Source organism: Bidens hawaiensis, unplaced genomic scaffold, assembly GCF_021521415.1.
Source record: "Bidens hawaiensis isolate Kalapana, Puna unplaced genomic scaffold, B.hawaiensis_p1.1 tig00012729_1, whole genome shotgun sequence".
Taxonomy (NCBI): Eukaryota; Viridiplantae; Streptophyta; class Magnoliopsida; order Asterales; family Asteraceae; genus Bidens; species Bidens hawaiensis.
This window is the reverse complement of record NW_027492054.1, coordinates 631432-644516: the sequence shown is the minus strand read 5'-3', so window position 1 is coordinate 644516 and position 13085 is coordinate 631432. Positions and strand designations below refer to the sequence as shown.

General features: G+C 35.3%; 1 protein-coding gene across 1 annotated transcript; it reads right to left on the bottom strand.

Moving 5' to 3' along the window:
* Window positions 1-2526: 2526 nt before the first annotated feature.
* Window positions 2527-8947, bottom strand: LOC143542021 (DNA-directed RNA polymerases IV and V subunit 2-like). Its single transcript, XM_077034696.1, has 8 exons — window positions 8825-8947; window positions 8025-8515; window positions 7728-7940; window positions 6753-7639; window positions 5882-6173; window positions 4580-5533; window positions 3661-3932; window positions 2527-3200 (listed from the first exon to the last, which is right to left on the bottom strand). The coding sequence occupies exons 2-8, from the start codon at window positions 8508-8510 to the stop codon at window positions 2699-2701; spliced, it is 3606 nt and encodes a 1201-aa protein (XP_076890811.1). The 5' UTR covers window positions 8511-8515; window positions 8825-8947; the 3' UTR covers window positions 2527-2698.
* Between the last annotated feature and the right edge of the window lie 4138 nt (window positions 8948-13085).

Below are 13085 nucleotides of genomic sequence, written 5' to 3'. Positions count from 1 at the left end.
TTTTATTTATTTTTTTGAATGTTTAAGCTTGCCTCCTACTATTTACAATAAACCGCCATTGCTAGAGATCGAATCCTAAACCTCTCACCTAAAGGCCTAAGCCTTTACCATTCCACCAAAGTGGATATGGCTCTAAAGTCTAAATATACAATTATAGAAATTAGTAAAAAGCAAAGCTCAGCTTCCAACAAAGTTAAGTAACTTGCTTGCCTGTTTTGACAACTGATGTCTAATGAAGTGTATAGCTATTAGCTAGACATATTTAAAAACCAAAACAAAAGTGGAATAAAATTGTGAGGAATAGATTCATATCCATGCATGTCTAATAAATAATTAATCGCTATTGTGTCATGTGTCATAATCTTATAAGTTATAAGATTGTTTTTCTCTATTTCCTTTACTTTATTCATATTTAGTTTCTTAATTTGGAAACGTAAAAAGAAAAAAAATCATAATCAACATATCTTATCTCAAAATATTGTTTAATAATTTTTTATTTTCGTTATTAACTATTTAATCTTTTTATGTTTAACGCGTGTAATACACGAGCTTTTATTTATACTATATAGTAAAAACGTTGTTGAAAGTTGTTGAAAGTCATTGTAAAGTGAATAATAATTTTATTTTATTTTTACTTTTAGGTTTTATATATATAGTAAGAGATGTGATATATAATCAACAGTTTTTATTTGACCTAGTGGTAATTCACATTTTACACAACCTTTTCAACTCATTGTTTTGTTTTTTTAATTATTATTTGTTACTTTAAAAGCTATTGCGTTTGACAATGCAAAGACATCTTTAAATACTCAAGAAATCAAAACCTTATGTCATGTACATTTGTTTTTCTGATGATCCACTAAATCTTGTTACTTCACTTTATAATTTGATAATTCAAATGGCATAGGACAAGCAAATGATAACATAAAAGCTCTTTGAAATTGAGCATTGTTGGTTAAATTGGGCAAAGCCAAAGATAATGGACTAATGGCTGCATTTTTTTTTTTTGCATAGGAAAATAACAACTAACTGTGAGTTGATTGAATGGGTGGTGTTTAAAGTGTATCTTGAAGGTGACATTCTCCAACCAAAAGGGCCCCTAAGTGTTGGTTCATAAGATGAGATTATGTGCAAACATCACTAGGTTCTGGAATCCTTTGTATAGATTCTTCATAATATTTAATATCTCACACTTATTCTTCTTTCTTTAAGACAACAATCACAATATTATTGATTGTTATGTTACAATAATACAAACATTTTTTCATAAAAAAATGTAATCCACCTATTATAATAATCAAGGAAATTTTTACTTGTAAATATGAATGCATGTTATTAGATTGCTTTTTGAATTAAATAGATTGGTTTACTGGAATATTTCACTCATAGACATCCAAAACATACTGTTGCACACTTGCACTAAAATGAATTAAACAATTTATTGTTAGTGATACAAACATTGCGTAAAAACAACTTGTTTGTTAATTGACTTGCCAAAACGATGTTATCAAAAAAGTTAGAACACAAATCACAAGTTATCTTGTCTCGTAAAGTGTTGTATTAAAATGAATTAAACAATTTATTGTTACTGATACAAACATCGCGTAAGAACAGCTTATTTGTGAATTGACTTGACAAAAATGATGTTATTGAAAAAGTTAGAACATAAATCACAAGTTATCTTGTCTCGTAAAGGGTTATATATGAGTCAAGTCGCTTTTGAGTCATTCAAAATCGGCTAGTCAAAAGCTAAACTCGAGCCTAAATTTGAGCTAATTTGATAAACAAGCTCAAACAGATTCGTATAGCGAGTCTAATATTTATATAAATATAATAAATTTTATTTTCTACAATTATACTAAATATTTTATAAAATTAAATTTAAAATAACTAAAATATAATAAACAAGGCGAAATCAAGCTTAAAAAAATATGTAAGAACTGAATTTGAGATTTAGACATAGAGGTCGGTCGAACTCTATTGTTAAACAAATTGAAATCGAGCTAAGAGTGACGTGCCAAATATTTGAAGACTCGCAGCCACTTATATTGTGGTGGAACACATAGGTTTACCGGGTAGTCCTATCGTTCACCAGGAAGAGCCTCAACAATTTAGAAAGTGTATGTGCTCCATAAATGTCTAAACATATGGCCCTTCACTTATTTGGAGTTGTGACCACTCTTCTAATGAGTTCAATCGTTCATGTCATGACAATACCAGTTACTCTTATCATAATGAAAATGAAAAAGCTTTTCCTCAAGCGACATGGGTACTGGGTACAAAGCGAGACCTTGAAAGAAGAACATGTTACAAGGTAAATTATCCAAGATCTACCCGAAAAGCTTTATGTATAGCAAAGACGCACTCTTTTGTGGCCTCGCTCTCAACTCTCAAATCTAATTGCAGTCATCCACCGCGTGAATCCCACTCGCCTTCATGATTTTTCATCAAGATGGGTTTAAGATATGTGCGGGTCAGTTGATCATAGAAACCCAATTCAAAGTTACAAAATAAAGACATGACATGACATGACATTCACATAGATAATTATATCATGCATAACAAACGGCAATGTTCTTCACAACCCAAAGCGAAACGAAAACTACATCAGCATGGAGTACAAGTCTCTGAAAACCATTACACCTAAATAAAAGTTCGTCCTACACACCCTTCTTCTAAAACTTAAATAACACCAAATTCAACAAAACTCGGTATCAAATTTGAGTGAAATCCCCATACTAAACAGCTCCTGTGACAATAACTTCGCCCCATACGGCACACTAACTTTGATCACATCCTCCACAGAGTCACAAACCCGGCAGTAGGGCCCACGAACCTTATGCCCCCCAGGAACCGACCTCTGAATCACAGTCGCCATCCTCTTGCACCGCCTACAAACATGCATCTCAGAGCAGTCACTGAGAGTGAAAAGCCGTTCGTGAAGGTTAGCCGAGGCTCCATGGGCTATGAGACAATCACGTTCCATCTCGCCAAACTTGATCCCACCAAACCGTTTCCTGTCTGCCACTGGCTGCCGGGTGAGCGGGTGCACGGGGCCCGTGTTTCTGAACTTCACTTTGTCTTCTGACATGTGAACCAGCCTTTGGTAAAATGTGGGTCCCATGAATATAAGAGATTTCACCATCTCACCGGTTCGTCCGTCATATAGCCTCTCGTTTCCCCATCTCGTAAACCCCGCCCTAATATTAATAATAAAAAAATAAAAAAAGTACGGCAAAATTATTAAAAATAAATAAAATAACTATAAAGAAATTGCACAACTGGTCCCTGTGGTTTGACCATATTGCAAGTTTGGTCCCCAGATTTTAAAATCGCAAAACGTTTGTGAGAGGGTTGACCATTTAGTCCCCAGTGTCAGTAATTTGTTTAAGGAAAAGATGTCATGTGCTATTCATGTGAGGGTAATTGTGTCTTCAAATTTGGAAAGACACAATTACCCTACCATGAAATGAGTCAAAAGACACATCACTTTTCCGTTAAAACTAACTGAGATTAACGTTGGGTACTAAACATGCAATTCTCTCACAGTCTCATAAATGTTTAGACTAAGTTTGCAAATTTTAAAATGTGGGACCAAACTTGCAATATGGCAAACTGCGGAGACCATTTGTGCAATTTTCTTAATACGATATTTATTACCTGTGAAGCTGGTCGGCTATTGCATCAACTGAGAGAGAAGAATACGGGGTTGCATATCTTTGTGAACCACCTAGAGCAATCCCCTTGCCAAGAGCAGATTCCAGAATCTGCCCAGGAGTTTGTCTTGACGGGAATGCGTGCGGGTTTATCACAATATCCGGCACGATTCCTTGAACGGTGAACGGGAAATTTTCTTGAGATTCTAAATATCCCAAAACGCCCTTTTGCCCGTGCATGCTAGAAAATTTGTCACCAAGACACGGTGAACGGACCTAAAACCAACTGTTTGTTTAGTGTTTACAACAATAAAAGAAAAGGAAATGGTCAAACTGTCAGACAAGGGTTCAAACGAACAAAACTTTTAGCAAACAGATCGTGAACCATTTGGCGGGAAGTAAGTTCGTTTAGTTAATGAACGAATATGAACAGAAGTCGTGTTTGCGAACGGTCAGCAATGTGTTTGCTTACGTTCTTTAATGTTTGATCATGTTCACTTGTTGAGTTTGGTCATTAAAGATTTTCTACAGTTTTAGTTTATTATCCAAAGAGTTTTAACTTTTTACATGTTTAACTTTTTATCATGTTAATTTCTATACTAGGTTTATTATGTCAAACCATTTTCAGAAAATTATTTTTAAGTACTTAAATTTATATTTATTTTGACTGATTATGTCTAATATTTAAAGCTTAAGATTGTTGATTTTTACTTTTTAAAGAAATATATGTCCGTTTATGTTCTTTTAACAAATTAATGAACGAACACGAACAAATTCGTTCCTTATTTAGTGAACACAAACAAGAAGCTCTGTTCGGCTGTGTGTTCGTAAACCATCCATTTATCCTGTAAATACTTAACGAACGAACATGAACAATGTTTCATTCAGGTCGGTTCGTTTATAATGTATTACACATACATTACCTGTCTCAAAGATACAACAGCAAAATTCTTCCCTTCATCATTAGCCGAAAGCACAACCTTTTGAACCATACCACGTTCGGTATGCTTCAATTTAACACTATGATCCGAACCTGCTTCGGTAAATTTACCAATCACAATATCACCACTTTGCAAATTCGCACCGATAAATGGAAACCCGTCATCATCGAGACTATCAACCCGTCCAATTTTACTTTGTATTTTCCCGAAGCTTATAGCATCATCCGACTTTGACTTCTTCCCTAAACCTTCATTATTATCTACTTCTTCTTTGTAACTTCTAATATGTTCAGACCGAAACATACCGCGGTCCAACGACGAGCGGTTCATAACCAACGAGTCCTCTTGGTTGTACCCGAGGTGCACGTTAACCGCCACGATAGCACATTGTCCGTTATAGAATTCGGGTCGTGGGATCATACCCTTCTGAATTTGACCAAACGGTTGACTTTTTTCAAGGCAGTCAGAAAGGACGGTTTTGAAAAGTGGTCTTTGTGGGTAGAATAAGTTATGGGAAAGCGTGTCAACTCGTATATCGGGGTCCGTGCTTGAATACCCGATCGCTTGCTGACTGTGTTTTTGGGATTGAAAGAGGACACGCTTAGCATGATCGTGATTAGCAAAGGGGATGATTCCACAGCTTAAACCTAACATAAATGACATGTCGAGTTCACAGTGTGTGTATTTTTCAGGGGTATGATGGTCATTTTCCATGAAAAGGTATTTGACGCCCCATGCAGTGCAGCAATCTTCTTCCTCTTCAGTTCCTATTAGTTCAACGACTCCATTATCTAGAAGGTCTTGGAATGAGTGGCCTCCGCCTTTTAGAAGTCTGATTTTGTGCAGGTTTTTAACAACTAAAAGTGGTCGCAAAATCCTTCCAGCGTCACAATATATTCTCACTTCATTATGTTTAGCATCTCTTTTTATTTCAACCTGCAACAATTCAAAAAAAAAACAAGAGTACAGGTCAGATCGTAAGGTAAAACAAATAACATAAAACTTCAAGCGCACATGGGAAAAATAAAACCAATACACGAACCCATTGTGAGAACAGAATAGCGAATTTTCAATCTGAGTGAAAAAACGACCCATGCACACCACTAGTAACTATTAATAAAAAACGGGGGGGAAATGTTTGTGAGTCAACCTTACAAAACCCAACCTACTGCACTAAAAACAACTGATCTGACCTACTAACTGACCCACCCAACCCACCCATTTAACCATTTTGCCAGCTCCATGAGATAATTGGCCATATATACATAACAGAAACTAACTAACCTGATTGGATACTTGTTTTCTACGGCGTTTGGTCCTTAAATCAGCAACAAACGAAGCAGAATCTTTACAACTTCCGACCCAATCACCATCCACAAAAACTTTGTCCATTCCTGAGAGTGAAGTTGAGGTATCATCCACCAGTTTTTCCATTCCACATGCTATCAGCATATCAGAAAGCTGTTCGCGAACTGTTGTTGACACGAGAGCAGTTGCAGACAAATTCTTTACCAAACCACAATTTTCACCATCAGGGGTTGAAAGATAACATATCTTTCCCCAATGAGACGGGTGTCTACATTCACCAAACAAAAGATTGTTAACAGTTAATAAGTATCCAAAGTAAACTCAATGTATCAAAAAGACAAAAGTCAAAGAGGCGCAATATGACTTTTGAGGCCAAACCTTGGTTTTAAAATGTGCGCATCGGGAACGCATAATGCGTGCACATCACACGTCAGGTTTTAGGATCAAAATGCATCGGAACACATTGCACATTTTAAAAACAAAGTTCATACATATGCACAAATCAGTGTATAGGAATTGTGTGTTTTTATATATGCAATCTAACAAATAGGTTGCCCAAATTCACTAAAATAGTGAGAGACCAGTATTTCAAATTAACAAAAGCAATTGAACTGTTAGTTAGCACAAAATTAGGCTTAGAAACAAGTATAAAGACATAGTTTGGCTACAAGGGATGCAATTAAGAAAGTAAAGAACTTAGAAATATTATTATTGGATAAAAGAAGGGCAAATAATGAAGTTATCAACTATCTATGTTCAAATATTGTCATATATTGGTAATAGCTTATGTTTCTTCATTAAACTTTGAAACATGTAAATGTCGAAGAATCAGACTTGAATAACTTACGGGTATCTTGCATCTCCAGCTTTCCCAGCATACAAAACCTGCTGACGTGTCCTCCTCATATCAGAAACCATTTGCAAAGGATTTGCCCTTCTAAGCATAGCCACAACACCAGAAGTCTTTTCCATGTTTTTATAAGGGTGTGACCACGTACCCGTTGAAAAAGCCCTTGAAAGCCCGTTTGTAATAATTGCAGCATCAAGATACTGCTCAATTGGATGCACAGTTCTATCTGGATAAAGATCCCTTTGCATTGACTTTATCATTCGCTTCTCAGCATGTTTAAGATGAATTTTCAGCTCTCTTTCAAGCAACTCACCAGCCAATTCTAACCTTTTGTTTCTAAAATCATCTTTATTGTCAACTTTTCTTCTACCCGCATAACCTTCTAGAAGACATTTCACCATATACCCAAGAAACCGAGCCTTTCTACTAAAACCAACAATATTGGGAAACAAGTAATTCTCAATACACTCGCTAACCGACTCTTTTGGAGGAAATTTGCTTTCTTTGAGAAGTTTATCAACAAATTTTAATGCTTTTCCTCCTTTACGAAATCCGTCACATGCCCGATCAGCAACGTGAATTGAAGCAATTAAAATATTCACAATATTGCCATCTGTAATGTCGGCACCAATCAGATCAACCACTTGTTTATCTGAAGTTACCCCAAGAGCAAAAAAGAGAATCCATATTGGCATATCCTTCAAACTCAAGATATACACTGTTATCAATTGTGCATTGCCTACAATATCTTCATTATCAGGTGGGTCTGTTAGTTTTACATAAACCCTTTTTCTCTTGTGAACTGAACGATATGTCACACGCCAATTTGGATTATTCGACAACCAAACTCTACTAGACCCTAGTTGCTCTTGTGCAATGAAGATCTGCAATAAGATTTTTGAAAACTTTAGTTAACGTAAAGTGAATAATAATATTAAATGAAAGTATATAACTATAAATTGTTAGTGTCACCTTCTCAGCTCCTTTGATTATGAAATAGCCACCTTCATCATAATCACAGTCATCCTTGTCAGCACCACTCATCCAGCACTGGTTTGATTTAACCATCACGGGAATCCTCCCAACAATCACTTCTCGCTCCTCGACATCCACGACATTCTTGTTCAGTAACTTCTCTTGTCCAGTTTTGAACTTGTCACTTCTAACAAGCTCTTGAGTATACACCTGTAAAATTACATTATTACCACATATTCACATTTCAAATCAAGCAAATGTTTCAAAACCTAACTTAAATAGAGAATCTTGTACCTCTTTTCTGAACTCAACGATTATCCTCGACGAGTACGTCATATTCTGAAGGCGCGCATGTTTGGGAAAAAACTCGAGATACTTTTTCCCACTATCAGCCGAAAACTTATCCCCTGTCCAAAACCTCGGCCGCTCGAGAGTCACCTTCCCAAACTTCACAGACGCAAACTTCCACTCACTATCATTCTTCTTCGAAGGATCATACCCCGGTTCAACAATAATCTCACCAATAGAGTCAAACACATTCTGAATCCCTTCTTTAATAAAGTCATTATACGAGTTAATCTGATGACTTATTAAACCATAGTGTTTAAAAAACGACGTCGACGCTCGTTTAGTAAAGCTCTTTAGAGTCATCTCATCCAGATCTCTAAGAGACGGTGCATCCATCATGTCATCATCACTATCGTCTTCATCACCATTCAAATCGACACCTACCGATCCGTTTGCCGGCTTCTCCTTGTTACTCGGTCCAGCTTCTTCCATGTTATCTAAATGTAATGCATAACAAACAATTATTAACTGAAATTATTCAATATTTCAATTCGTTCAAATTTTAGGGCTAAAACAAAACCCTAGGTCCGTAACAATACGATATAAGAGCTTACAACTAGCATAAAATCACCTATGGATACAAAATGTGAAGCGCATAAAGCACAGAAATGACTCGTTGTTTGAAGAAATTGAAGAGAGTATATGACATGCAATTGAGTGATGGTTCTAGCGAACCGATGGTACAAAAGGTGAAAAAGTATGATACATTACGCAGGTGTTGGTGAAATTAAAGAGATATTACTTACGAATTTGATGAAATTTGTGGTTGCGTTGATTTCTAGGGTTTTGAGTGTGCAGGTGCAGTGGTAGCTAGGAGTGTAGTGTACAAACGAAATGAAGAGGGCCTAGTTGTAAATGTTTTTGAGGGGTGGGTGGGTGGGTATGATTTGGCTGACACGTCACCACCATTAAGTGTGTACGTAATTCTAAGACCATGTGTAGTCATAAAGCTCCACATCCAGGGGTTATGCGTCACGTGGCGCCCAGTCAGAGTTATGGTTTTGTACAAAAACAGGCTGTAGTCATAATTCTCCACATCTAGGGATTATGCGTCACGTGGCGCCCAGTCACTTTTACATTTTTTGTTTTTTTTTTAATTTTTACTAAGAATAATCAAATAACAATAATATTTTATTAAATAAATATTACAAGAAAAAATAAAAAAAACTATTCGTCGTTGTCGTCGTCGTCTTCGCCCTCTTCGTCGTCGTCCTCATCGTCCCCGTCGTCGTTTTCATCGTCGTCGTTGTCTTCATCGTCGTCGTCGTCCTCGTCCTCCTCATCGTTTTCACCAGGCAGAGGCCGATACATCCAAAGATGTTGGACCAAATCCTCCATTAGTGCGTTATGTATCTCTCTTGACCGCACGGAATCCGAGTTTTCGAGTCGTTGCTCCATATTTTCCGGAGTCCGTGGTGGATCCGGGTCCGGTATGAAAGTTGGACATATTGCTCTTCCCTCGTCCTCGATGATCTTGTTATGCATTATGATACACGCATACATAGCACATCTCATTCTTTCTAAAGACCACATACGACAAGGATTTTTAACATAATGCCATCGTTGTTGAAGAACACCAAAACACCTCTCGATATCCTTTCTCGCATACTCTTGCACTTTCTTAAAATACTGTCTTTTTACATCCATCGGGTCTCTGAATGTTTTAACAATTATCGCGAACTCTGGATATATTCCATCACCCAGTTAGTACCCATGATCGTAGAAGTTATCGTTAGCCCAAAACGAAACGACGGGAACGGTCCCAGATATGTAACTCTCCATCACAGGAGACTGCTATAAGACGGTTATATCATTGTTGGAACCGGGAACACCAAAGAATGTTGACCAAATCCAAAGGTCGTATGAAGCGATCGCTTGAAGGCTGACCGTTGGTCTCTTTTGGTCACCTCGTGTGAATTGACCTCGCCATGCAGTTGGACAATTAGCCCATTCCCAATGCATGCAATCTACACTTCCTATCATGCCGGGGAAACCATGTACCCTTGTATGTGCCTCGTATAGACGTTGTAGATCGTTAATGTTGGGCTCTCTCAGATAATGTGGTCCATATAGTTTAAATATTCCTATATTTTACGAAATTTTTATAAAAATAAATGATCGCAGTAAACAAGTGATAAACTATTTAAAAAAAAACAAAACGTATCGTAACAAAAATACTCCAAGGTGTCCCGAGTTGTTTTTTCGGCCATCTTTAAATACCCGTCGTTGATGTCGGTCGTGTTTCCGTAGGCGAGCACGCGGACGGCTGACGTAACCTTCTGAATAGCCGTGAATCCTAGCGTCCCTCGAGCGTCAGGCTTTTGCTTAAAGTAATCAAACTCACGCTCCAAATCATTAGTGACGCGCATAAATAAATTTTTAGACATCCGAAAACGACGCCTAAAGGTCTTCGGGTTCTTGTATCTCGGCGTGTCGCAGAAGTAATCCGCCATCAACCGGTTGTTGGCTTCGGCACGATCTCGTTCGATATATGCTCTTGTTGAAACGGGGGGTGGAGAGCTAATCGCACCCGTAACGAAACTCATATACTGTGTCGCGAGAATAATCACACTCGTAACCGCCCGTTCCTCCTCCATGTCCTCGACTTGTTGGTCGGGCCCGAAAAACTGTTTATATATAGATGGAGGATCCATATATAGTGAATTTGGTGTAAAGGAGTTTTCATAGAGTTTAAAGAGAAAATTTTTATAAATTTAATGAGGTTTGATTGGGGATGAAATGGTTTAATATATAGTAAATAAATTTTTTTATTTTTTATTTTCCAATGGTCAATTTTGCAACGGTAACTTTGGATTTCGTGTCATTATCAGCGTTGTATATAAAACGCTTGCAAAATTGAAATCAACATAACGCAGGGGGGCGGTGTACCCCCCGCGTTATGGCTCAAAACGCAGGTGGCAAAGCCACCACTACACATGGTCTAATGTGAATATGTGATTCAAAAAATTTGAAATTCGACCTAATTCAAATTCGATTGGGGTATGTTCGAATTTGAGTCCGTTAATTGAATACCAATTTGTAATTTTCAAGATTCGAAATTCAAATTTTTATATTTGTAGAGGATAAGGGAGATAACTCCTTTTATAAGTTTTAAGAATATAAATTTATTTAAGTTTCTTTGTTCTTTTATAATGGTTAATAGCATAGATGATTTGTAAACTATATTATTTCTATTCATGTTATATATTATATACTAGGTTAGAACCCGTGTACGACATGGGTGGACATATTGAAAGTTTCGAAAAACACATGTCATTTGAAAAGACAACATAAGGTGTTATATGTTATTTGGGACGACAACATACTTTAAGTTGTAAATAATATTGGTACGAAAACCAATGATTGTGAAATACAAAGATAAACCCAAACAACATTCAAATTGCAATCTTTGAAAACATAATCAAAAGTTAAAAATGTAAAATTCATAAGCTATTAAAAAGACTTCCTTATAAACCAGATTTATTCTTTATTTGTAACTTTGTCTTCCTTGTTTAATATAAGAATTTTAATACCACTCTTCACTCTTGATAAAGCTACATAGAGTTGTCTATGTGTAAACACCAGGTCTTTGAGATATATGTCAACTCTTGCTAGAGATTGACCTTGACTTTTGTTAATGGTCATTGCAAAATAGACTACAACTGGAAAAAAAACTTCCTTATTTTCAATTTAAACGAAAGTTTCTTATCTGAAGGTGTTAGACCACAACGAATTATATAAGTGCGACAACCAGTATTAGTACCTGAAATAACTTTTACTACAACAAAATGCCTACCCAAATTAATTACTCGCAATCTAGTTCCATCACACAAACCGTTCTTCTAATCCATATTCCTTAGTAATATTATTGGCACATCGACTTTTAGAACCAATCTATGAGTCAAAATAATTTTGGTCTTTTTGATTTTATTTAGCATAATGTGTTTATGAAAATTTTAGTTCAAATTAAAATAGAAAAAAATAATTTGTATGATCTTACTTAAAAACCAAAAAACTGATTTTTTATATGGAGCATGACTAAATTTGTGAATTTTGTTGCAAAGTATAAAAACAATATAATTTGAGTTAACCAAATATAAGTAAAAAAATAATGGAGAAATATCTTTGCACCTCTAATCAACATAATTGATTTGTATACACATCTTAATTAAAACATATATTTTAATTGGTTTTAAGAAAATAAAATAGGATTGGATAACTGAAAATTATGTTTCGTATCATTTCTAAAAAAGAAAATAGAAAAAAAAATGTGTGAACATTCATTCAATGTTATTAAAAAATTATTTATCAAAAAGGTATAATGTAGTTAATAATAAATATAATAAAAATCGTTTATAATTTTTTGTTACAAGTGCCTAATTTTTAGTTAATAAAATATTAATTTTTATTTACTATATTTTAGTTAATAAAAAATCATTTTTAATACAATATATTGTATTAACGCGTTTAAAATAAAATGTTACCGTTCAAAATGCTAGTAAGTATTTCTCTTGGCGTTGAAGCTGCACGTTTACAAAAAATGCATTGTTAAAAAACATTTAAAGGATAACTAAAAAATATTAAAATGACTAACCGTTTGAATTACCCCTCTTATTGAAAAACGTTGATTGACCAAAAATTACGTTTTCTTTAATTTGAAGACATCTATAATAGAATATAATATAGTTAGTATATGAAAAAGGTGAACATCATAAATATAAAAACAGAATTTTATATAGCATGATGTTTCAGTTTTACTGACTTAATGAAAGATTTTAATCCACAAAACAGAAAAAACCGGGAAATCAAGTATTATTAACTTTAGTGACAATTGTAGGTTATTTATATTTGGTGTTCATATAGATATTAAAGACATGAAAATTAGAAATATTACACAAGAAACAACAATAACACAACTGGATATGAAGACTATCGGCTAATTTGAATCGACATAGATGATCAGAAATTCATTTATGTAAAAGTATCTAACCCACCAATATATTTCTA

Coding starts and splice junctions, on each gene's coding strand:
- LOC143542021 (XM_077034696.1), bottom strand. CDS start 8,510: ATGGAAGAAGCTGGACCGAGTAACAAGGAGAAGCCGGCAAACGGATCG. Junction 7,640..7,727: donor TAATCAAAGGAGCTGAGAAG/GTGACACTAACA, acceptor ATCTTATTGCAG/ATCTTCATTGCACAAGAGCA. Junction 3,201..3,660: donor ATAGCCGACCAGCTTCACAG/GTAATAAATATC, acceptor TATTAATATTAG/GGCGGGGTTTACGAGATGGG.